At 37.0% G+C, this 27,897-nt stretch overlaps 2 protein-coding genes across 12 annotated transcripts in view; both read right to left on the bottom strand.

The window, feature by feature from the left end:
- LOC101889337 (neuronal calcium sensor 2) overlaps positions 1-27,897 on the bottom strand; it is a 175,687-nt gene that overhangs the window by 68,129 nt on the left and 79,661 nt on the right. For all 7 annotated transcript variants that reach the window (XM_059131510.1, XM_059131513.1, XM_059131512.1 and 4 more), the window contains one exon: positions 6,840-6,968. In XM_059131510.1, the coding sequence (XP_058987493.1) occupies positions 6,840-6,968 (129 nt within the window). The remainder of the gene's footprint in view (positions 1-6,839; positions 6,969-27,897) is intronic.
- Positions 1-27,897, bottom strand: part of LOC101901167 (neurocalcin homolog) — a 337,832-nt gene that overhangs the window by 230,292 nt on the left and 79,643 nt on the right. The window contains exon 1 of one of the 5 annotated variants that reach the window (XM_059131519.1): positions 15,742-15,746. The exons of the other annotated variants lie outside the window; for them this stretch is intronic. The gene's annotated coding sequence lies outside the window, so the exon portion shown is untranslated. Of the gene's footprint in view, positions 1-15,741; positions 15,747-27,897 lie in introns of those variants that run through there. 5 annotated transcript variants of the gene reach the window in all.

Here is a 27,897-nt window from a genome sequence, read left to right as displayed (position 1 = left end):
AAATTTCCCACAATAATAGTAAACATGATGCCAGGAAAATCTATAGACGAATTGACAGATAGGCTTAGTGCCTCCCTGAATATAGCACCAACTATGAGTAATAATAAGTTTTCGACGGCACAAAAAGAGGAAATTAGGGCAATAGTATCGGATATACTAAAATTTGATGCAAGTAGTGACAGTCTGGATGAGGATTGCGACCATCCAATAAGCATAGTAAAAGTTGAGGAACTAGACAAAATTCCTGATATAGTAAAAACTATTAGAGATTTTTCTGGAAAAGCAGGTGAGTTCGGGTCTTGGAGAAAATCGGTAGAAAGAGTACTAGACCTTTTTAAAGAGCTTAAAGGGACAAGCAAATATTATGCAATATTGCATACCATTAGCACTAAGATTACAGGAGAAGCTGATACAGCCTTAGATTCGTATAGAACACCCCTTGATTGGAACAAAATTAAAAAGTGTCTCATGATGCATTATTCTGATAAAAGAGACATAGGAACATTAGAATATCAGCTTTCCACCATGTCGCAAGGGCAAAAAACTATAACAGATTACTATCAGGCGGTGTACCAACACTTATCTCTAATACTAGATAAGATCGCTTGTTTAGATTTGAATGAAAGTAGCCTAACGGCCATGACAAATGCTTATAGGGATAAAGCACTCGATACTTTCATAAGAGGGCTAAGAGGGGATCTTCCAAGACTCTTAAGCGTACGGGAACCATCCTCCCTACCTCAGGCACTTCACATTTGCCTAAAATTGGATAATATGAGTTATAGGATGAATCAGCACAGGGATACAATCAAAGAATGGACTTTTTAAGAAAAGGACCTGGGGGAAACTTCTATCCACAGCTAGCACACATAGGTGGAGCCACTAGACCACCATTACCGACAAGATATCAACCCACACCAAATTATTATTATGGTCAACCTCAACCAAAAAGACCATTGCAAAACCATTATATGAATAATCCCAAGCAAATGTACAATCATCCTGGACCTGCATGGAACGCACAGGCAGGACAATCAAGTTTACCCAAACCAGAACCAATGGACATTGATAGGTCCTTACAGACAAGACAGGTTAATTACATCAATAGACCACAATTTAATCCCGCAATTAAAAGGCCACTAGGATCATACCAAGGGCCATCACCAAAAGTGCAACGTAACTTTCATTTGAATACAGGAAATTATCCTGATCAAATAATTGAGACGGGGGAAAATACGAATAGTCCCGGTTATGAACAGCAGGCGGATACTGAAAATAGCTCAGATTTAATTAACTACTCTAATACTATGGCTGAGGAAAATGTAGAGGATTTATTGGAGCAGGGAGATAATGACATTCGAGTTTCCGATAATATATTTCCTTATGAGAGTTATAACGCTGATTTAAATTTTTTTGTATAAAAATTTCCTCGTTGCCTTTTTTTACGGTAAAAACGAGGAACGGACGAATATTACGGATACTAGTTGATACTGGAAGCAACAAAAATTTCATCAAACCTAGTTTAGTTATCAATCCACAACCTAATCAAGAATTATTTGCCGCTAGAGCAGTTAAGGAGGAAATTAATGTATCTCATCATACGTATTTAGACATTTCGAAGGAAAAGTGCAACCATTGCAGTTTTTCCTTCTGCCTGGCCTTAAGACCTTTGATTGCACTTTGGGTAACGATACAATGAGAGAACTTTCGGCGTTTATCCATACCAAAGAGAATTATCTCACCCTAGCTGGAGTAGGAAAAATACCAACAAGCCAGCATTGTTTCCAAGATGTAAAGAATATAGAACTGCATTTAGACCACTTATCAGGGGACGTAACCTCCACAATGGAGAATATTGTGACACAACATAGCAAGCTATTCGCAGAACCTGATGAGCGACTAACCTATACCACGAAAGTGGTTGCAAAGATAGATACAACAACGGATTCTCCTCCATACACGCGGAATTATCCGTACCCTTGGGCATTGAGAGAAGTTGTAGACAAGGAAATAAAAAAAACTATTGAAGGATGGGATAATAAGACCATCCCGTTCACCCTACAATGCACCAATATGGGTAGTCCCAAAAAAACAATACTCTTCAAGGGAAAAAAAGTATAGGGTAGTAGTAGATTTCAGGAAAATGAACTCGGTTACCGTTCCAGACAGGTATCCTATACCAGAGATTAGTGAGGTATTAGCCAACCTAGGTGGAAACAAAATATTTTCTGTTGTAGATCTGAAGAGTGGGTTCCACCAGATACCCCTTAGGGAGGAAGATATGGAAAAAACTGCATTTTCTATTAGCAACGGTAAATTTGAATTTACTAGACTGCCATTTGGGTTGAAAAATGGCCCATCAATATTTCAGAGAGCCTTAGATGATATTCTGAGGGATTTCATTGAGAAGACTTGCTATGTCTATATCGATGACATAATAATCTTTAGCAAAGATACAGAAAGTCATCTTAAACATCTAGTGGAAATATTTTCTACATTGGAAGATGCAAATATGAAGGCTCAGCTTGATAAATGCGATTTTTTTAAGGAAGAAGTAGAATTTCTAGGGTTTGTTGTTTCAGGAGGAGGGGTGAAAATGAATCCAAAGAAAGTAGAGGCAATAACGAACTTTCCATATCCAACCAATTTACGAGAGTTGCGTTCACTCCTTGGCCTATTTAATTTTTATAGGAGATTCATAAAAGGATTTGCCGAAATTGCCAAACCCCTTACTAACATGCTAAGAGGAGATAATGGAAAGGTAAAAAAATCTGAGTCTAAAACAATAAAAATTTTCCTGAGCAATACAGAAAAGGAAGCAATTGATTCCTTGAAAAATGCAATAATATCACCGGAAATTATTTTATCTTATCCCAATTTTAAAAAGGATTTCCACTTGACGACAGACGCATCCAATAGAGCTATTAGAAAAATCAGTGAACGAATATAATCATTCAATTCATTCGACCATTGATAGGAAACCAGTAGATATTTTCTTGGGAGGACAGTAGACTTCTCCCCGGGAAGCTACGATAGAACTAGGCAGACAAACATGGAAAAGATCAAGGAAAAGCAACAAAAGGACATGAAATATCACAATAAAAAGAGAAAGGATTTCAAAGCATACATTCCAGGACAAACAATATTCGTAAAAATTAACAAACGTTTAGGTACAAAACTTACTGAAAAATACAAAGAAGAAATTATAAAAGAGGATAGAAATTCAACCGTTGTTACTGAAAATGGAAGAATTGTCCACAAAAAATTCATAAGAAATTAATCAGACAAAATATTTGGCAGGTTTCTACTGGTTGTAAGCCAATGCATGGAAGAATTTCGTGTCAAAGAAATCTATTGACTTCTTAGGAAGTGCATGGAAATGGTTGGCTGGATCACCAGACCATCATGACTTCCAGATAATTCAAGAAAAAGTAAACAACGTATTGGCAAATAATAATAACCAAGCCATAATTAATCAGTTGTCCATAGAGAGATTGAATTTAATTGCTAATGCCACTAACAAAATTTTAAAGGACTTAAACAATAGCATGGAAACCTCTATAGAAAAGATAACGGAATTGAAGTACAGATTGGAAATCGTAAAAGAAGAAATTTTTAATGTAGAATTCGCCATTGAATGGGCGAAGGCCGGTGTAATCAATTCTTTTATATTTTCTAAGGTGGAAATTGATTTACTACAAAAGATATTTAACAAATCGGAAATACCTTTCAATAGCGTTGACGAATTACTAAAATTCGCAAAAATAAAAGTAGCATCTGATTCAGAAAGTTTAATTTATATTGTAAGCATCCCAACAACTAATAATGAGAATTGTAATTGTAACATCCTTAAACCTGTAAAATTTGCAAATTCCATTTATAAAATAAAATTTAATAAAATATTAATTTGTAAGAATAATCTATTAGGCATTAAGAATAAATGCGACAGTTATGAGAACCTGAGTATCTGCAGCGAGGAAAATACAGAGACTACAGCGCTGTTACAAATAACGATGATATTCCATCCGTAGAGCAGATCAATGAAGACTTAATATTTCTGAACCAATATTCAGGAGAAATTTTGATAAATGAGTCCCCTTTAACTTTAAACGGAACATTCATTATTCACCATGCGGAGACAAATGTTACCATTGATGGACGATCCTATTATGCAAAGAAAAAAACTGGAAAAAAAGCATTACCGGCTCTGGTACAACCTAAGGAAACTGACGAACAAATAGAAACCCTATCCCTTGAATTCATGAAATCTATTTCTATAAATAATACCAAAATAATAGAAACAATGCAAAAAAGAGAACGAATTAATTTTGGAATAGGCACTGCGATTTTTCTAACACTAACCATCATAATTGCCGTGATCCTTAGAAACAAGCGTTACCACAAAAATCCTGAGAGTAGTCCAAAAATAACTACGTCCGAAAAAGAAGACAAATTAGAGGAGATCACCACATCAGATACACCATGTCCATCGGCTGCCAAGAGGGTCAAAAGCCTAAATAATATTCCGTTTTTTTTAACAAGGTGATGACAATATGTTCATACGAGGACGTATGAATTTAAAGGGGGAGGACTTAAGGAGCATATCGGGCGTTCCTGGATATGATGCAGCAGCAGAAGCAAATGATGAGATGTTCCTGTTCAAACAACTCAGCAAAAATAGAAATGAAGAAAGGGAAGAAGAGGAAAGGCAAGTCATCGAAGCTAAGAGAGATGACCTATCTAAGAGAGGGACATAATGCTGTTAATCTAAAGCAGATTCCCTGCTTACAAGTAAATATATATAAATATAAATATTGTGAAATTGTTCCCGCCGGAAGTCCTCATTTTAAGGAACGGAAAGAAGAAGTAGAAAATTCCGCCCTGACCAATGAAAACCCTGAAAAACGTAATAATATTGGAGAGAAGTAAAAAGGCACTTAGCACAGAAGGTCCCACAATTTCCAACGAATATGGGAAAGAATTAATCGAAGAAGTGGGAAAAGACAACCAAAGTTCTCTGCAATCAACGGAGACGGTTTCGATGAAGCTTTTAACAATTGTTGTTATCCATTATTGGCGATAATCATTCAACAAGCGCCTGAAAAGAGGCTTCATACTTTTCGTCCGCAGAGTCAGAGTCACTATTAGGTTCTTCAAGTGTCGCCAGATAATCTAAACACTTATCATAAACATGTTTTACTTTACAATTCTCTCACTTTAGCACTTCAAATTTCGAGATTGTAAAGAGAGTGCTTGAATCGTTATCTTTAAATTATATAATTCATATAATTTAATATGATTGTTTTAAGTAATGTCTTTCTAAGCCTATTAGAGTAAATGTCAAAAGTCATGGATTAGTTTGTATTCAGAATAAGTTATTACTTTAAATATACATTAGTAATGACTTTTTGTTTCAAGCATGGAATGTGTTTGTTTAAAATCTAGTTTTTATATCCCCCACTATACATAGTATGGAGGGCATATTAAGTTCGTAATTCCGTTTGTAACTTATCGAAATAACAATTTTATACCTAACAAGATACATATATTCTTGATCAGCGTAAAATTCTATAACGATTTAGACCCGTCCGACAGTTCGCCCGCCGTCTGTTGTAATGACACTAGAATCAAAACGAATTAGAGTAGGAAGCTAAAAGGCAGGCAGGTCAAGTTCGTAGATGGTATATATGGTCCACTATATTGTATAACCCCATACAACGGTATTTGATATTTTGATGATTTAGCATCATTTTTAATGGAATTGTCTGAAATTTTACATAAGGAGTTCTTTGTCAGTTCTTTACCACCTTAAAAAGAATTGTCTAAATAGGTCTACGATATCGAATAGACCCCCGTAGGGAGAGATGACCTATCTAAGAGAGGGACATACTGCTGTTAATCTAAACAGATTCCCAGCTTAGAAGTAAATATTGTGAAATTGTTCCCGCCGGAAGTCCCCATTTTAAGGAACGGAAAGAAGAAGAAGAAGAAAATTCCGCCCTGACCAATGAAAACCCTGAAAAACATAATGATATTAGAGAGGCACTTAGCACAGAAGGTCCCATAATTTCCAACGAATATTGGAAAGAATTAATCGAAGAAATGAGAAAAGACAAAGTTCTCTGGTTCCGGTTCCAGAAGGGTATTGAAATCAATAGCAAATCATCAATGGCCGTGAAAACAGAAGACGACAAACCGGAGCTAGCCATGAGGCCAATGGCAATCATTTGCTACGTGGGTGATGACGGTCTGCAGCGATGGACTACAAATTCGGTAGCATGGACAATGAAGCCGGCAGATATAGGTGGTGGTATCGGCAAGAGAGACTGGGCAAAGCAGTGGAGTCGATTCCTGGAAGGGGGTTCCTAAATGAATATTACATTATTTCAATATTAAGTTACACATATATTACTCGTCATATATTTATATTTAAATGTGTCGTACTGTCCATTTTTCAATTTTATAAAGAAAAGTCCACTAAAAAATAAACATCGAAGCCGCCCGGGATAATGTACAAAATACTTTGTGCATATTTTTGAGTGCGGTTGAGGCGCTGGGAAAACCTGGCAACAAACAATAAATATTCTAAAATTACATATTTCCCAGCCGCCATAAAACATCAATTGTAAAGAATTCGGTGATCTTGAGCACTGACGGCTACGATAATGTGTGCGTGACCCACACGCACAGCAAGCGCCACCCAAGACGCACAATGACCACCAAAATGCACGGATGCCAATCCGTTGGATTATTGTGTCTGGAGTGTTTTGGAAAGCATATATATATAATATATATATATATATATATATATTTCTATAATATAAATACTATGTATTTACCTGCACAATTTTTGTCATTTCTTGGATGTCAATCACACCGTTTCCATCAACGTCATACATCCTGAACGCCCATTTTAGTTTTTCCTCCGGTGTTCCACTCGATGTTACATCAATAGCAAGAAGAAATTCCTGTAATATATGAATATTGAACATACAGAATAAAATACAAAATAAACAATAGAGTCTACATTTTTAAGAATATTTTATGTTAATAAAAGTAAATTTACGACCATGACCATTTTCGACAACCCAAACTTTTAATTCCCTCCACCATTTGGAAGGAACTCGAAAAAATTCGTCTAAAAATACCGCTCAAAGGAAAACCTTTTTATGGGGGCTATACGAAGACAAGGAGCTGCACACTCAATTTTTTGTCATAGGCTGTAGTGCAATTCCATTGAATAATGTCGCTAATATCATCAAAATACCGGAAAAAGAGAGGTGCCGTTATATGAGTTGTATACGAAGACATGAACCTGTATAGACAATTTTCTTTGATATCCATTACGTACATCAAATTCTAAGTTTCAAACAATTGTGGTGAGTAACGTCGCTTAAATAATCGAAAAACCAAATATCGGGTAGTATAGTTATATGGTAGGAATACGAAGACCACAATTTTCTGTCATAGGCTGTAGTACACAATACAAACTTTAAATACGAAATTTGAAACAATTCCGGTCTATAATATTTCTAATACCATAAAAAACCAAATATCTACGGCCGTTATATGGGGGCTATACGAAAACGTGGATCATTTACGAACTTAATCTGTCTACTGGCAAAATACACATGTGTGTAAAATTTTAGCCTTCCATCTCAATTCGTTCGAAAGATAGTATGATACAAACGGAATAACAAAGTTTATATGGTGGAGGGTATAAAAAACTGAAGTTAGAACGGTTGCATTAATTTATTTTCATTAACTTCGTATAAATAATTTGCTATTGCATGGGTTTTTAGAAACAACAAAAGATGAGATAATTCAAATGGAATTGGAGTATGTCGAGCGTGTGATACAGACACGCTTACTGTACTCCCTATTTATAATTGCCCTGTCAAACCTACCCGACTTACTCCACTTACATTTTTTCATTTGGTGTTAGAACCTGATTAGCTAAAAACAACACGCAAAATTTGTTGTTGTTATAACAATAACAAGAACAAATAATAATAAAATATCAAAACCAACAAACTCTTATAATGCAAATTCTCATCAATGTAATGGTAATAAGAACAACAAAAACTAAAAAAAATGCCTTCAATTAACATTATTATGTAAATAAATACCGAATCAAATGAAATAATTGAATATTTAACAAACAACAAAACAGCTAAGTTTGGCCGGGCTGAACTATTAATCAACCATTTTGAAGCAACTTAAACAATTTAAAAAAAAATTGCGTCGAAAAATACCGCTCAAAGGAAACCCGTTATTTGGGGGGCTATACGAAGTCGTGGTGCTGCATATACAATTTTTTGTCTTAGGCTGTAGTACCCAGTACGGACTGTACCGTTGTACTGGTACGGTTGTATGAATTGAAAAATTTGGCTAAAATCGTCAAAATACCGAATATCGGTAAGCACCGTGGTGTCGTTATGTTTGGACTTTATGAATTTTTTTGTCATATGCTGTAGTACCCATTACGAGCTTCAAATATGAGATTTGAAACATAGCCGGTGAATAATATATATAATAATATATATAATAATACAAAGAACTCCTTATGTAAAATTTCAGAAAATTCCATTAAAAATTATGCTAAATCATCAAAATATCAAATACCGTTGTATGGGGCTATACAATATAGTGGACCATATATACCATCTACGAACTTGACCTGCCTGCATTTTAGCTTCCTACTCTAATTCGTTTTGATTCTAGTGTCATTACAACAGACGGCGGGCGAACTGTCGGACGGGTCTAAATCGTTATAGAATTTTACGCTGATCAAGAATATATGTACCTTGTTAGGTATAAAATTGTTATTTCGATAAGTTACAAACGGAATTACGAACTTAATATGCCCTCCACACTATGTATAGTGGAGGGTATTAAAACTAGATTTTAAACAAACACATTCCATGCTTGAAACAAAAAGTCATTACTAATGTATATTTGAAGTAATAACTTATTCTGAATACAAACTAATCCATGACTTTTGACATTTACTCTAATAGGCTTAGAAAGACATTACTTAAAACAATCATATTAAATTATATGAATTATATAATTTAAAGATAACGATTCAAGAACTCTCTTTACAATCTTGGAATTTGAAGTGCTAAAGTGAGAGAATTGTAAAGTAAAACATGTTTATGATAAGTGTTTAGATTATCTGTCGACACTTAAAGAACCTAATAGTGACTCTGACTCTGTGGACGAAAAGTATGAAGCCTCTTTTCAGGCGCTTGTTGAATGATTATCGCCAATAATGGATAACAACATTTGTTAAAAGCTTCATCGAAACCGTCTCCGTTGATTGCACGGGTAAATTCGTCAATTTCGTTTACATCTTTTAGGGAAAACGTTTCTTTCCCTTGTATCAGATTTGCACACAAACTTGTTTTGCCATCTAATTCTATTCTATCATTTATATCATCACATTCCGCTTACTAACGCAGCAATTACGAATTGCCAAGTTGTCCATATGGTTAACGTTGTGCACCATGGAGTTTATTTTATCACTGAAACTTTGCTAAAGTAGTTAAGTCACTCAATCTTTTCAAACGTATCTGGTGGTAATGGTTCCACAGATGCAGACTTTGGATTTTGCTGAGGAACAATGCTCGAATTGAAGCTCCCATTACCGTCAGACATGTTTTGTAAGAGGAATTATCGTACAACTATGCGGAAAACGAATAAATGGGCTCTTTTTCACAACTATTCATGGCGAGAATTCGATTGTTTTCAATTTATCGCGAGCGTTAAGCATTGTACGAAAAAATCAAATAAGGCAAAATGAACTACTGCGAGAAAATAGCGTTTTAATCGTTCGCAATCGATTAAAAACACTATTTTATTCGCTGTGTGTGTTAACATATTTTGAACAGGTAGAACGTTTAATGATGCTGTTTAAAAACTTGATTTTTTGCTGCAGAATGAATAACGTCATTGCTTGTTAGATGGGTGTATAATTATTGCCTTTTTTCAAACGCCCAATTCCAATGAAATATACCAGGTAGCAAGAAAAAATAATATATGTTGGAACCTGTGTGAACACATCACATGTCTATGTACATCTTACTAAAAATATATTTTCATTTCAAGTACTACAAAACATATAGATAAATAAAAAGTGTAATTCTAAGTGAAAACTGGGTAAAAAAAAAATCAAATGACCTCAAGCCGAAAAAAAACTCATATAAAATATAAAAATATTTAAGGTACATTATGAGATTTTTAGTACCCTTTTCCATTATATTGTTATTCAACTTAGCAATTAATAAATTATTAATTGTGACACTGCTTAAACTTGTGATTTGTTTGGTTACAATTTTGGAAAATACATTTAATGCTCATTTTACGGACACTTGACTTGATGGAACTGCTAAAATTATGTCAGCCAGATTAAACGAATATTTTTTCTTAGTTTACAGAGTTTTCAACTTGTCAGATGTATCACTATATTAAAGATATTGACCGAGCCAGCTAGAACACCTTCTTGTCCAGCAATGCTATAGACTAAACATGATTGTTTGATTGAAAATGAGCGATCGCAATCAGTCGCAAACATTTGTTTTCATTGGTGATCGAATGCCAGAAATGATTTCAATAACCAACACAATGAACGATAGTTGTTGTGTGCTTTCGCTTGATTGTAATGTGTGTGTAAACATTCTTTTGGCGAACGATCGTTTGCTATCGCGTTAAAATATATAGCCTGCCCAATCGTCTAATTCGCTTGCTCTTTGTCTTACACACCATCCAGTAAATAATCCTGATAAATCGACTACAAAGCTTCGCGTAATCTTCTAAAAAATAATTTAAGCTTATTTGCTTGAAGATCTTCTAAATTTGCGACGGCGGTTTTTTAGATTCGAGTTCAATTGTGATATTACTCAAATGTACCGCCAAATTCGCGTCGCTTCCAAACTCCCGCCATTGCAAATAATTTTGTTTAGAATTTTTCCTTCCGTCCAAGATTTTGAGTTCCAAACTGTAACATTTGGAGTAAACTGCGCTCCCCAAGACGTCATTCGTACTTTTCACCAATTAACAGAAGAGACTAAATCTGTTTAACCACAAGCCGGGCACATTCTTCTCATTTGTGCAAAATAGCTCTACAGTTAACTTGATTCAAATTCCACGTTGGGTTCACTATTGCCCAGAGGAGGCGGCGGAGCTACATATATTTTTTTATGTCACGTTAAAGACATTCGCGGGTGTAGTCCATTAACGTCCAAAGTCTCCACTTGGTCAGGCCAATGTTTATCGCTTAATTTGAACGACTAAAGTCGCGCCTATAAAATCGGTAACCTTGCTATGTCTTCAGCTGTCCGGAGTAGCAGTAGCATCAGATTTTCTTAATTTAGTTGCGGATGTAATACACGGAAGTCGTGACGCTTCACCCCAGTACTTCGCCAATAATTCTCTTTTGGCAGAGAAGGCCCCTTTCATTTGAAAAGCTCTCTACTTACTCTAAACCCTATAGGGTATGTCAATGGCAAAGTCCTCAACAATGTGCTACACCATACGTTGCCCGATTATATTGTCATATTCCTGCCAATTTATCCGGTTACTTGCAGAATTTGTACACTAGATTTCTGTTCTGTTAATGATTCGTATACTTCGTGTTGATCATTGGGTTCACATATCTTCCTCGGAAGAGAACCGTAGGTCGTGTATCTACAGAAGATGATTTCGCAGGACCCTTTGACGAATGTGTATCTGTATATATATATTGTAATTGTTCTGACACTTAAAGAACCTAATAGTGACTCTGACTCTGTGGACGAAAAGTATGAAGCCTCTTTTCAGGCGCTTGTTGAATGATTATCGCCAATAATGGATAACAACATTTGTTAAAAGCTTCATCGAAACCGTCTCCGTTGATTGCACGGGTAAATTCGTCAATTTCGTTTACATCTTTTAGGGAAAACGTTTCTTTCCCTTGTATCAGATTTGCACACAAACTTGTTTTGCCATCTAATTCTATTCTATCATTTATATCATCACATTCCGCTTACTAACGCAGCAATTACGAATTGCCAAGTTGTCCATATGGTTAACGTTGTGCACCATGGAGTTTATTTTATCACTGAAACTTTGCTAAAGTAGTTAAGTCACTCAATCTTTTCAAACGTATCTGGTGGTAATGGTTCCACAGATGCAGACTTTGGATTTTGCTGAGGAACAATGCTCGAATTGAAGCTCCCATTACCGTCAGACATGTTTTGTAAGAGGAATTATCGTACAACTATGCGGAAAACGAATAAATGGGCTCTTTTTCACAACTATTCATGGCGAGAATTCGATTGTTTTCAATTTATCGCGAGCGTTAAGCATTGTACGAAAAAATCAAATAAGGCAAAATGAACTACTGCGAGAAAATAGCGTTTTAATCGTTCGCAATCGATTAAAAACACTATTTTATTCGCTGTGTGTGTTAACATATTTTGAACAGGTAGAACGTTTAATGATGCTGTTTAAAAACTTGATTTTTTGCTGCAGAATGAATAACGTCATTGCTTGTTAGATGGGTGTATAATTATTGCCTTTTTTCAAACGCCCAATTCCAATGAAATATACCAGGTAGCAAGAAAAAATAATATATGTTGGAACCTGTGTGAACACATCACATGTCTATGTACATCTTACTAAAAATATATTTTCATTTCAAGTACTACAAAACATATAGATAAATAAAAAGTGTAATTCTAAGTGAAAACTGGGTAAAAAAAAAATCAAATGACCTCAAGCCGAAAAAAAACTCATATAAAATATAAAAATATTTAAGGTACATTATGAGATTTTTAGTACCCTTTTCCATTATATTGTTATTCAACTTAGCAATTAATAAATTATTAATTGTGACACTGCTTAAACTTGTGATTTGTTTGGTTACAATTTTGGAAAATACATTTAATGCTCATTTTACGGACACTTGACTTGATGGAACTGCTAAAATTATGTCAGCCAGATTAAACGAATATTTTTTCTTAGTTTACAGAGTTTTCAACTTGTCAGATGTATCACTATATTAAAGATATTGACCGAGCCAGCTAGAACACCTTCTTGTCCAGCAATGCTATAGACTAAACATGATTGTTTGATTGAAAATGAGCGATCGCAATCAGTCGCAAACATTTGTTTTCATTGGTGATCGAATGCCAGAAATGATTTCAATAACCAACACAATGAACGATAGTTGTTGTGTGCTTTCGCTTGATTGTAATGTGTGTGTAAACATTCTTTTGGCGAACGATCGTTTGCTATCGCGTTAAAATATATAGCCTGCCCAATCGTCTAATTCGCTTGCTCTTTGTCTTACACACCATCCAGTAAATAATCCTGATAAATCGACTACAAAGCTTCGCGTAATCTTCTAAAAAATAATTTAAGCTTATTTGCTTGAAGATCTTCTAAATTTGCGACGGCGGTTTTTTAGATTCGAGTTCAATTGTGATATTACTCAAATGTACCGCCAAATTCGCGTCGCTTCCAAACTCCCGCCATTGCAAATAATTTTGTTTAGAATTTTTCCTTCCGTCCAAGATTTTGAGTTCCAAACTGTAACATTTGGAGTAAACTGCGCTCCCCAAGACGTCATTCGTACTTTTCACCAATTAACAGAAGAGACTAAATCTGTTTAACCACAAGCCGGGCACATTCTTCTCATTTGTGCAAAATAGCTCTACAGTTAACTTGATTCAAATTCCACGTTGGGTTCACTATTGCCCAGAGGAGGCGGCGGAGCTACATATATTTTTTTATGTCACGTTAAAGACATTCGCGGGTGTAGTCCATTAACGTCCAAAGTCTCCACTTGGTCAGGCCAATGTTTATCGCTTAATTTGAACGACTAAAGTCGCGCCTATAAAATCGGTAACCTTGCTATGTCTTCAGCTGTCCGGAGTAGCAGTAGCATCAGATTTTCTTAATTTAGTTGCGGATGTAATACACGGAAGTCGTGACGCTTCACCCCAGTACTTCGCCAATAATTCTCTTTTGGCAGAGAAGGCCCCTTTCATTTGAAAAGCTCTCTACTTACTCTAAACCCTATAGGGTATGTCAATGGCAAAGTCCTCAACAATGTGCTACACCATACGTTGCCCGATTATATTGTCATATTCCTGCCAATTTATCCGGTTACTTGCAGAATTTGTACACTAGATTTCTGTTCTGTTAATGATTCGTATACTTCGTGTTGATCATTGGGTTCACATATCTTCCTCGGAAGAGAACCGTAGGTCGTGTATCTACAGAAGATGATTTCGCAGGACCCTTTGACGAATGTGTATCTGTATATATATATTGTAATTGTTCTGTAGCAATGGAATCAGTTTCAGACATTTTGCTCCTTGTGCCCCACAGCCTTCAACGTTTTTTATATATACGTATATATACGTAAATTTGCATTGAATTGAATCAAAGATGCTCAATTGCACATGGACACGCATTCCACGATTTATTGTTTGCCCAGCATTCTAATTACCCTGGTTAGTTGGTGGCCCTTTCGAGCTTCTCTTTACTTCTTGTAGGATCCATATTCGACCAGTTCGGATTGTAGACGAGAGCCTTTTTCCCGTTCTACTACATTTCCTAGAAGCCATATTCACACTGGTCGGGTGCAGAGAGGTGTTGTTCAATGCCACCATCAGCAACTCACTTGTTAAAATCCTCTCTTTGATAGCACACGTTTGCATTTGTATTTCATTGTTTCGTAGAAACTCACCTTTTTGCCAATAGAGTTTGAAACCATATTCAAATTAAATTCTAAAATCTCTTTTACTAACATTTTTCTTATTTTTTGGTATTGCATCGCTATCATGCGAACATATTATTTTATTTTAATAATATTTTTGTCGCTAGCATAAAACTTTGTTTCAAACTGAAAGTATCATGGAAATATTCTACATTTACCAGTCTTAGAAAAAAACTATAAATATAGATACTACCGTTTTTTTTTTTAACTTTACTAACAACTCTTGTTATTAAAGTCAATTTAGGTCTATATTTTCCGGAGTAGCGTTTTATTGAGGAAAAGAAAACCTTTCGACCTTCCTCACACAAAAGAGAAATTATCATTGTTCAAAAGAACATATTTTACTAACACATTTTTAATTTTGTTTTTATTATTATTTTATTCTATGTCAGCATATAACTGACCTATATAATTATTGTTTGCCTTATGCAGGCCAATAGCCTAAATAAAGAAACACCTCGATTGGTTTCACATTGCATGGGTTATTGGCTGAAGTAATTTATTGCTTAGTTAACTTTAAATGCTAGTTTTAATGAATTCAAAAATGTATAAATAGAAAGCAAAAATAAATTTTCTTGGTAGATTACAAGAAATTGTAAACATACCAAGGTTACACAATTTAAGTGTTGTGTATATCTGCTTTAATTAAATATAATAAACATTTTTTGGTGACCCCGACGTGATCCTGACAAGGATTACTTGATTCACTCATAAATTTCGAATTTCCCCCCACCAGTGGTAAGGAATTTGAAATATTTATTTGTGAAAGGAGCTAGTTACGTACAACTAGTAGCACCATCTAAGAGCCAGAAACATCTGGAGAAGAAGCCAGTACCTACATCAAGAATCTGAATCAACTGATAGCTAATCACCGTAAGGCGGATACAGGATGGATCTAGCTACAGTAATCGAGCAACAACAAGCAGCAATTGCCGAGTTGAGGAAGGCAATTGCGAACGTAAAAAAGGCTCCATTGGAAAGAAGAACGGTGGAGTTCTACAGCAAAAAGCTCAAGGAAATGGAAGCACTCTGGGCAGAGATCGATCGCAATGAAAACAAAATTCGTGCAGATCCTGCGGCAGAGTCACATCTCCATATCACCAATAACGAATACCAAGTCATTGGTGAAGAGTACAGAGCTGCAATCGACAACATCGAGGCAGACATCAAAAGGGGCAAAGAACAAATGCCTCAGAAACCGCTTCCCGCAACAAGGGAGGGGGTGCAAAAACAATCAGGCCAGTTTACTGCAACCAGCAGCGTGACTGCATTAGTGAGACGTCAGAGGGCTCTAATGCAGTCCATACAAACATTAATAAGGGGCAATTCAGGCCAAGCTGCTCCCTGTCAGACAGTGGCTGCAATTGAAAAACTGTGGACACACGTGGAAGATATCCACTTCAAAATGTTCGAGGACTTTGATGACCCAACGTTGGTGGGGTACGATGCATCAGCCTACGTTCTCTTAGAGGAAGAGACGTTAAAGTTCAAAGAAAAAATATCGACGCTAACACAGGTCGATCATTCGTCGTCTCAGCAGAGATCAGGCGGAAACTTGGCAAATCAAGTTAATCTGCCAAAAATTACAATCCCTCAATTTAATGGGGATTATTCGAAGTGGCAGACGTTTGCTGACATTTTTGGGAAAATGATCAACGAGCAAGCCTTGCCACAAGTGCAAAAAATGTGGTATCTCAAGGCCAACGTGACTGGGGAAGCCGAGAAACTCATAAGGCACCTCGAGTTGACCGAGGCGAATTACGACATTGCCTGGAAGACACTCCAAGACAGGTACAATAACAAGAGAGCTCAAGTGTCAACTATACTTGAGAGAATGCTAAACCTGCCCAACATGTCTGGCGATAGCAGATCAGTGAAGGACTTTCATGATAGTCTTCATGAATCGTTATTGGCATTGGAGGGTCTTGGAGTAAGGCCAAAGGAATGGGATCCACTCTTAATCCACATCCTAACAAAGAGGATGGACAAGACTACTCATGTGTTGTATGAGCAGTCGATTGTAGATTCGAAAGAACTCCAAACGATGGATCATTTCATGAGATGTTTGAGGAGTCGTTTCGAATCATTAGAAGCTGTCAATGGGATTCAGAAGAGCAAACCGTCAGCAACGACTGCTTCCACCACGATCCGTAGATGTCACATGTGCAAAGGTGACCACCCCCTATATTACTGCAAACAGTTCTTGGCAATGACAGTGCCCGAAAGACAGAAATGGGTTGCTAGACACAAGATGTGTCTAAATTGCTTCAAGGATGACCATCAGGCAAAAACGTGTACAAGTGGGAAGTGCAGGAAGTGTCAACAAAAACACAATACACTTTTGCATTTTTCAACGAGGCCACAAGTAGAGAACAAGTCAGCAGATTTGTCGGTTCAACAGCCGCCAACAGTAGCATCGGCGAATAGATCCCAATCATACGTACTTCTTGCAACCGCACGTGTTGCGATCAAGGCAAATAATGGAAGAAGCTATGAGTTTAAGGCGATTCTGGATTCCGGTTCACAAATTAATCTGGTGTCAGAGCGACTAGTGCAGAGGTTGGGTATCGAACCCATTCAAACATCTCTCTGTATCGAAGGTGTTGGAGGTAGATCAAGAACCGCAAACCACAGGGTCAACGTGGAGCTTAAGTCACTCACCAGCAAATTCAGAACACGCCTAGAAGCCTTTGTGTTACCAAATATAGTGCCACCCCAACCAAGCACTGAGATCGACATCACATCATGGCCTATTCCAGAAAACATAAAACTAGCAGATCCCTATTTTTATCAAACGACCAGGATTGACGTACTACTTGGAGCAGAGTTCTACTTCAACCTGATTCTCTCACAAGAACTTCGAATGTCCAAAGAGCTTCCTATATTGAAGAACTCAAAACTAGGATGGATTGCTAGTGGAAGAGTTCAGGCTGAATCAGAAACTGTGACATGCGCCGTTTTCGGAGAAGATGAACATGCTTTAGAAGAGTTATTAAAGATGTTCTGGGAACAAGACGATGTTTGTGAAGACCAGAAGTTGACAATAGCAGAGGAACAGTGTGAAAATCACTTCAACCAAAATACAACAGTGAATGAGAATGGTCGGTTTGTGGTGCGATTACCGTTTGCAGACGGCCCTGAGAAAATTTCTGAATCCTTGAATATTGCAGCATCAAGATTCTTTGCGTTGGAACGTCGCTTATCTAAGGATGCAAGTCTTCACGAGCAGTATGCTAAATTTATGAAGGAGTATGAGGATCTGGGACATATGACGAAAATACAATCAAGAGAGGTGCGTGGTAATCATTACTATATCCCGCATCATTGTGTCCTACGCCCAAATAGCAGCACAACAAAACTGAGGGTTGTGTTCGATGCGTCTTGCAAGTCATCATCTGGATGGTCACTCAATGATATTTTGCATTCAGGTCCCAGGGTTCAAGGAGATCTGTTTGGAATGCTGTTGCGGTTTAGACTGCCGAGATTTGTGTTTACAACAGACATTGAAAAGATGTACAGACAAGTGCTAGTCGACAAAAGAGATCGCAAATATCAACTAATCGTATGGAGAAACACTCCAGACAAGGAACTCGAACATTACATGTTGAATACGTTAACATATGGTACGACGTGTGCCCCATATCTTGCTACAAGATGTCTGAAAAGGCTAGCAGATACGAACATACAAAGATATCCATTGGGGGCGATGGTATTGCAAAAGAATTTTTACGTTGACGATTGCATGTGCGGGTCTGACAGTTTAACAACGGCAATTGAGATGCAGAAACAAGTTAATATGTTACTACTGGAAGCTGGATTTAGACTACGAAAATGGTGTGCTAACCACTTAAAACTGCTGCATGGAATTCCTCCAGAAGATAGAGAAGTAGATCTCAATTTTGACAAATCATCAACCAAGGTTTTGGGATTAACATGGATTCCTCAAGCAGACCGATTTTGTTTGAAGAGTGATGTGAACGAATGCACCAAGGTCACCAAGCGGAAGGTCACATCTGATTTGGCAAGATTGTTTGACCCCTTAGGAATTGCGGGTCCTGTGGTGTCAGCAGCTAAGATCTTTATTCAGCAACTGTGGAAGAATAAACTTGGCTGGGACGAGGAACTGCCAGCAGAAAGGGCAGCATATTGGCTATCGTTCCGAGGAGGTCTGAAGATGTTAAATGATTTCAGGTTACCCAGACACATGTTTGATGGAGAGAAACCAACAAAAATTGAGATACATACTTTCGTGGACGCGTCAGAAAAGGCATATGGTGCTGTGGTGTATCTTCGAGCTATGCTGCCAGACGGCAGGCATATAGTCAGACTTCTTTGTTCAAAATCAAAAATAGCACCAATAAAGGAGATCACGCTGCCACGGTTAGAGCTTTGTGCCGCTGAATTGGGAACAAAACTTACTGCTAAGGTCAAAGCCGAATTGGGTTACGAAGATCTAAGGACTATTTATTGGTCAGACTCAGAGATTACATTGTACTGGATCAATTCAGAACCATCAGCTCTAAAGACGTTCGTTGCCAACAAAGTAAAAAATATACAAGGCAGATCGATAAACACTCAATGGCGACATGTGGGGACGAAGGATAATCCTGCCGATTATATATCCAGAGGTATGAAACCAGATCGTCTGTCGGGATGTCTGATGTGGTTTTATGGACCCACGTATCTACATGGAAATGAATCTCTCTGGCCGGGGCCCTTCTCAAAGAATAGAGAAAATCAATCCGATCTTGAATTCAAGACAAAATCTACAGTATCAGCAATTGCCTCACAGAGTGGGTTACAGGATATGATCTATGGAATCAACCACAAGGGTTCATTTAGACGATTACAACGTATTGTCGGTTATGTCCTGCGATTTTCAGAAAGGATAAAGGGACGCAAGCATGGAAGTTCGACAGATGTATTGACACCTATGGAGTTGAATCAGGCGATGCAACTAATAGTCAAGACCGTACAGGTGGCAGATTTTGCGAAAGAAATTCAGCAATTGAGGAAACATGGAGCATTGGACAAATCAAGCTCCATACATAGTTTAACTCCGTTTCTTGATGACAGAGGAATACTTAGAGTCGGTGGCAGGTTGGAAGAGGCAACCTTAGCATACGACACAAAACACCCGATGTTGTTACCATACAACGATCCAATTGTGAAACTCATTCTTAGCATGATCCATTTAGAGAATAGCCACTGTGGCTCACAACTATTACTGGCAACATCAAGACAAAAATATTGGATAATCAAGGGGAAGGCTATGGCTCGCAACATTGTGCAAAATTGCGTAAGGTGCACCCGGGCGAAGCCAAAGTTATACAACCAAATCATGGGAAATCTCCCACCGAGCAGAGTCACACCAGCAAGGCCGTTTATTGTCTCCGGCGTTGACTATTGCGGACCGTTATGGGTCCACTACAAAATACGAGGCAAGAGACCACACAAGGTTTACATCGCTGTCTTTGTCTGCTTCGCAACAAAGGCTGTACATTTGGAAATAGTTACAGACCTAACAACGGAAGCATTTATTGGAGCATTGAAGAGATTTATCTCTCGGCGAGGAAAATGTCAAACCCTATATTCAGACAACGCGACTAACTTTGTAGGTGCTAAAAATCAGCTCGATGAATTCAATAAGGCTGTCTTTGGGGAGAAAGGCAAAGAAATAATAGCGGAGACGTGCTCAAGAGAAGGGATCGATTTCCAGTTTATTCCCCCAAGAGCACCACATTTTGGTGGCTTATGGGAAGCCGCGGTGAAGTCAGCCAAGCAACTGTTGCTTCGCACCACTAATAGTGCATCATTAACCCACGAAGAGTTGGAAACAGTTGTTATTGAAATAGAAGCAATCCTGAATTCCCGACCGTTGACTCCTATTTCTGACGATCCAAATGATCTAGCTGCATTAACACCTGGTCATTTTCTTGTGGGAGAACCGTTAACGGCACAGGTTGACCCATCAGCGAACCAATCGTCAACATCATTGACAAGCAGATGGAAGGTCGTATCTCAAATTAGGCATGAGTTTTGGAAACGTTGGTCCACGGAGTACTTAAATACTCTGCAAGAAAGAAGGAAATGGAGTACACCATCTCCAAACGTGGAACCTGGTCAATTGGTCATTATTAAGGAAGATAACATGCCTGTAATGCAGTGGCCGCTAGGCAGAATAACCCGAACATATAAGGGCAACGATGGAGCCGTTCGTGTAGTCGACGTAAGGACACAAAACGGCGAAATTAAAAGAGCTATAACCAGATTAGCTCCTTTATGGAAAAAGGAAAAGGAACCTCTTCCGCCTATAGAGACCAAGAGTAGGAGTGAAGAGCCATCTCCAAAGCGATTGAAGACGTCAAGCAGCATGCTAGTATCGATGATGCTTGTGGCTTTACTATTTTTACCTCTATGCTTGTGTCATTCGTTCAACATACACAAGTTTGAGAATAAGCCCGGCATCTATTTTGAAGGAATTGGAATCACAAAAGTAGTAACAGCAGAGTGGAAACTGATCACTTATTATGATCTTTCCCCATTTTGGGCAGATATGGATGGCTTTTCTACCGGGATAGGAACCCTTCAGAAGTTGTGTAAGATAGCAGTTGAGAACAGAAGCTGTGAGATACTTTCAGAAAATCTTATTCAAGTACAAAAGCAGTTGGAATCAAATACACTGAACATATTCCCCAGGCGCATCAGGAGAGGAGCTCTAAACATAGTCGGGAACCTCGCACACTCGTTATTTGGTGTCTTGGATTCGGAATATGCGGAGCAAATGACTGTGACAATTGAGAAGGCAAATGAAGACAAGCAACATTTGTTGGATCTTCTAAAAAATCAGACATCTATTATTGATTCAACAATCAACATAATTAGAAAGGACGAAGATACGAGCCAAAGGAACTTCGGCAACATGCAAGTGGAGATGAACCTTTTGGCAAATAAGGTGAAGAAAGAAGAAGATGTTGTAAAGACAACACAATCAATTATGTTTCTCACTTCACAGCTCATGCTACTTTCATCAAGGTTGAAACATATAGAAGATAACTTAATCGACGTTTTAACGGATGCTCATCATGGTCGGATAAGTCCGTTGCTACTTACGCCACATCAATTGCTACAAGAGCTCCAAACCATCAAGTCTCACATTCCTCCATCTCGTGCTCTACCCGTTCGCGAAGATAATGTTTCGGATTTCTTCAAATTAATGAAGAGTAAGGGAAGGGTTATTAAGAACCATATCATATTCGAGATTCGCCTTCCATTAGTGGATCTCCAGCAGTATGATTTATTCAAAATGATCCCCGTACCTATGCTACGATCCGGTCGATTTATTTCAATAGCTTTGAAATCAACATTATTGGCAGCTAACGTCCATCGGGATGAGTTCATATCGCTAACCGCAGAAGAAATGAACAGCTGCATACATACCACAAATGACGTTTTTATTTGCGACAACCAAGCGAAATTTAGCAAAGGCGATCGATCACATTTATGCGAGGTGATTTTCTTATTGAACAAATCGTCAGAAGCGTGCGACTTGCAATCAACCATGCACCACCAAACTTGGAGACAAATGGAACAAAAGAATAAATGGATGTTTACTCTAGCCAATTTAACAGAATTGTCCTTTGTTTGTGGTACAAAAATGACACACCTGGAGGTGCAAGGAGCTGGAACTTTAGAAATTGGGCCAGGCTGCATTTTCAAAGACAACACATTTACAATATACGGTCACTACGAAAACAAAACAACAGTGCACACATCATATCTGAGACTTAAGCCACTGGATTCCATAATCTCAAGCAGCAAGCTTGTCTTGTTCAACAAAACATTAAACAGCACCTATGAAACACATGCTGCTGAACTCGTCACCTTACACCAACAGCTAAAAACTATTGAAATCGGACGCCTTCCACAATTAATGAAATCGACGGCCATTCACCATCATACCATCAGCTATCTAGCTCTTTGCATTGGAATTGGAGTAGCCATATACGTCATTGTCAAGTTTCGGCACCACAGAACTTCCAACAATAACATGAACCCAACACCTACCCCTCGGCAGTCAGTCTCATCATCATACGTCATTGACCAGACAGTTTCTTGAACGTTCCTCGTTCAACGTGGGGGAGAATGTTCAAAAGAACATATTTTACTAACACATTTTTAATTTTGTTTTTATTATTATTTTATTCTATGTCAGCATATAACTGACCTATATAATTATTGTTTGCCTTATGCAGGCCAATAGCCTAAATAAAGAAACACCTCGATTGGTTTCACATTGCATGGGTTATTGGCTGAAGTAATTTATTGCTTAGTTAACTTTAAATGCTAGTTTTAATGAATTCAAAAATGTATAAATAGAAAGCAAAAATAAATTTTCTTGGTAGATTACAAGAAATTGTAAACATACCAAGGTTACACAATTTAAGTGTTGTGTATATCTGCTTTAATTAAATATAATAAACAATCATATATCCATCCAAATGATCTTCGCCCTAATAATGCCAACATTAAAAAAAAAAACATTTTCACCATGAGACCATTTGGAATTCGTACCTACTTCCTCATCAAATAAACGCACAAAAAGGCGAATTGAGAAAAACCGAAAAACAAGTAAAAATCATTAAAATGAAGTATAGGGATTTTATATTATTGCCAGGTTCTTTTTTGCCAGTGAAATCGATTGAAATAATTCTGTTAAAAATTGAGTGTAAAATCATAAAAATATATTCCTATATATATATATATATATATATATATATATATATATATATATATATATATGAATAGTCAAAGTTAATTACGCTTTTACACCCATTACCATAGCACCTCAGATTGCGCTTTAGAGTCCCCAAGAAGTTCTATGTTCTTGTTCATAGTAACATTCAATGACGAATCAACAATGCCCGTGTTGTTGTCCGCCAATAGGTAAAAATCACTATAGATCGGGGCCCTGGGGACCAAAATACTCACAAAGTAGCCTAAATACAGCAAAATAGATTGGAAAATGTGGTCAAGACCCTCGAAAAAGAAAAGCCAAGATGCCAAATAAAGGCCAAATCTGTTGAAAAACGTGGCCAAGACCACGGCCACAACTGAAATCAGGGATACATTATACATATACATATAAGGGTTATACCAAAACGTAGCCCTTGGGGGTTACAAATTCAATAGAATACAAAATTTTCTTCTCTGACCACACATTAGATGTGAAAGTGGACTTGGGGATACTCCAATGTGGGGACTTTACTTACATAAATTCCGAGGTGGCAAATATCTGTATGATGGTTCCCTACCCCAGGTTAACATATATACAATTTTCAGCCAAATCAATTGATGAATGTGGTCAAGACCAAATTGGCCCTACTCTGAAAATTCAAAATTTTATGTGAAGAGGTTCTCTTCTTCTCTTATGAAAAAAAGTGGTCAAGACCCCAAAAATAGCTTAAATCATACGATGGTTATATAAATATGAAATCGGGTTGTACCCTTATCCGCGAGTTATGATCGATATCATGTCCTGCAAAAGCGATTTAAGGTATCTTGAATGTTTGGAAAGAATTTCTGGAAGGATAGAAATCCTTTTCTTATTAAAAGTCCCATTCGCTCTTCTATTTTGCACCCTTTAAATTTGGCATTTTACTGATTGTACTCCCAAAGAATTTAGCATTTTGAGCTCTCATTGGACGTATTATTGTCACATAAAATAAGTAGGTCCACGCTTTTAAATGAGCCCCATTAGGCTTTTTCGGTCATTTTTGTTTGTTTAAATGTGTTCGCATCTTCCAGCTGAACCACGATGTAGGCCCTGGAGTTGAAAGGTAGATGTCAGTTAACATCCTATTTCGCACTTATTCCATTTCTTTTTTTTTTTTTTTTTTTTTGAAAAATTGTATATAGTGAAAAATTATTTTATATTTTGTTCACAAGAAATTCACTGAATTCAATATGATAATACAAATTGAAAAAAAAAAATTGACAAAAGAAGAATAACAAATTGAAAAAATCTTCCACTTGTTCGCTGATTTTTTACAGCAAATGTTTAAAGATCCTTACAAAGTTTGTCAGTAAAATGTACTATTATTTCAAAATTCGATTCCACTGAAATTGTTTTTCGATTTTTTCCCGATTTGAGAATTTTTTTTCGTGATTTTTTTTAGCAATTTTGAAAAAGTAATAATCTTTTAACTTTGGTGTGACCGCGTTAAATTATTTCGATATCATCTATTCCGTTTCGCCACCACATAAAGTTTGTATTGCGTCTACGATGTTTGGATTTAAAAATGAGATATATCGGCCCACCATTTGGTATATTTGTGGTTCGTAATGGGTTTTAGTTGTATATATTGGTTCACGTTTTCGTATAACCCCATTTAACATTACCTCCCGCTATTCGCTGTATAGTTGATTTTATCCACATTTCCCCTCGGACCTCAGGTAACTGAAGCTTGGCTTTATGGACCTATACAGCCAAAGTTCTGTTACAGTTTTACAATTGTCTCTATATATAAGTACCTCCCGATATTCGGCATATTAATTGTTTTCGACACATCTTTACACGGATTTCTCTAAAAATTGGTATTTGCGGTTCATAATAGATTCTAGCTCCGGTGGCATAGCGTTGTATATAGGTTCACGTTTTCGTATAGCCCCTATATAACGGTACGGATTGAAGTATATTCATGATTTTAGCCACATTTTCTAAAGGCTTCACTTATTGATCGTTTTTGAAAGCTCTATCTGCAATATCCAACCGACCTCACTGGTATTTGTAAATTAAAGTGCAACACGTTTGAATTCTTGAATTTTGTATAAAAAAAATTTCTTCATCAAATTTAATTTTTTAACATTTTTTTAGCTACATATTTTAGCAGACTATCTCTCTCTCGCTGTCTCTCTCGCTCTCTTTTGAAAAGTACAACATTAAAAGTTTGTGTGTTTTATGTTACTATTTAAATTGCATACGCATACAGCGATGCTTGGTGCCTACAGTCAGTAATGTTAAAAATTTTCTAGGTAACTACATATATTGCACATTCATTATATCCCAAAAATTTTGTTTTATTGTTTTGGCTTCTTATCTACATCTTTTACCTGAGTTTGTAATACTTAAAAAAAGAACGACTGTTTATACAAGAAATATAAGTTTAACTCCGTTTTATCCGCAAGATCAAACACAACAAATAGTAAAATTACAATTCATTGTGTTTGATCTTGCATACTCGTTTGAAAACTGTCTACTCCTTAGTTTAATTTTTATTTATCGGAGCGCAATTTCGGTTTATTTACATTTGGTCAACATAATCATACTCATCAACAACTAATACCCATCATCTCCATTAACATAAAACATTTGTGTTTTCTAACTGTGAGCTCGCGTTAAAAAAAATTTAAACACACATAGTGTCAAAGTCTACATTTATTCCATTTTACAACAGCAATAATTAGGACGGCGTTTAATTTGATTGATTGTAATAAAGCAAATCTAAATAATCCATGCTAGAATAATACAGATAACAGTTTGTACCACAAACATTTCAACAATCATACAAAAATTTGTTTTTGTACGTAATGCAAGTGTCAGAGTTATATATCCAAAAATGTTTTCCGTTTTTGGAATTTGGATTTTTACATTAAAAATGCAGAAGAATAGTTCTTAAAATATTTTAATTCTTTCAATAATTATCCTGATCAATCGTGGAAAAAGCAACATTTCTTTTTAAATTGAAGCCAAACTGCATACCTACATAAAGTATTCTACATTTTGTATTTTTAGGTAACATTAAATTTGTGACTATATTGCCTAATGTGGTGTCACAGCTCCTTAAATGCGAAAAAATGTACGCACAATCGCTGTTCGCCTTTTGTTAAGTATAACAAAGAATTTTTCTATTATTAAGCTAAAAATATGTTTACATTGCCCTGCAGTGGGATTTTATATAAAAAATTAATATATTTTATATATCAAGAAATGAAATTAAATCACAAAACGTCATACCTAATTTCACACTAGTATTACTGTTTTGACAATATTAATCGGTTTGTAAAAAATATTATTTTTGTTGTATTTCAACATAAAAATAGTAAATTCTTTTAGTTTTTATAAAAATTAGTGTCGTATTAATTATTATGCTATTATATACAATATTTTTTAAATATTTCGTATATTGCATGTTTATATTCATTTTTTTTTTAATTTCTGTCGCATTTTTTCGGAACGAATTCAGACAGTAATGTGTCTAAATGATGTTAGGGGAAATGATCACCCCAAAAGGTATTTCGTATTTAGCTATGGTTTTAATAGACACCGCTTCCGAATTTTCGTTTCTAACCGTTTCCAAAATAAGTTTAAACTTCTGGCTTCAGCGAAGGTTGTTGTTGTAGCAGTAGTACATGTATTTGTTTGCGTTCTGCTAATCTGGTTCCAGCTCCAGGTTTAGAAATTCAGCTACTTTAACGGGCTGTAGCCAGAGATCTTCTGGAGTGAGTTGGGTAGGTTTGGCTGAGCAATTAAAAAGGTGTAGCGTATTGTGCGGACTTGTATCGCACGCCGGGCAGGCGTCACGCACATCGAATTCAGACGACTACACCATCCTGAACGTAATTGCGCCAAAACTACCCTGGTTTGTCTAGGCAGCTGACGTTCTTCAGCTGCAATGGACGAGGACGGCATTCACTTTATAACTGCTAATAGCATCCGCGACTGCATCGGTGTGAATGTCACTCAGACCGACCTATCGCGTTATAAGAAGTCAACAAGGTTCCTTTGTCCGCACCCCAAGAGCTGCCGGCTAGCGCCTTGAGGACCTTGTTCCTACTTTTCATCTTGTCGCAGATAGCTTGCGCGGACGACTTGAACATGCTGTCGAACCTGACCCCCAGAATCTTGGGGAAGTTCGTGGTCGGTATTAAATTCCCCTCGACCTGAACATTCAGCTGTGTTCTCATCTCCGCAGACCATGTGGTAAAGAGTGTGGCCGTTGATTTCGTGGCGGATATTTTCATATTCCTCGCGTGGAAGTATGCGGCAAGCTCCGTGAGATAGGGGTTCAACCTTTCGCATATATCATCGACCACTGGACCCGACGCCATGATCGTACAATCATCCGCAT

This window comes from Musca domestica, unplaced genomic scaffold, assembly GCF_030504385.1.
Source record: "Musca domestica strain aabys unplaced genomic scaffold, Musca_domestica.polishedcontigs.V.1.1 9, whole genome shotgun sequence".
Taxonomy (NCBI): Eukaryota; Metazoa; Arthropoda; class Insecta; order Diptera; family Muscidae; genus Musca; species Musca domestica.
This window is presented reverse-complemented; position numbering and strand designations above follow the sequence as displayed.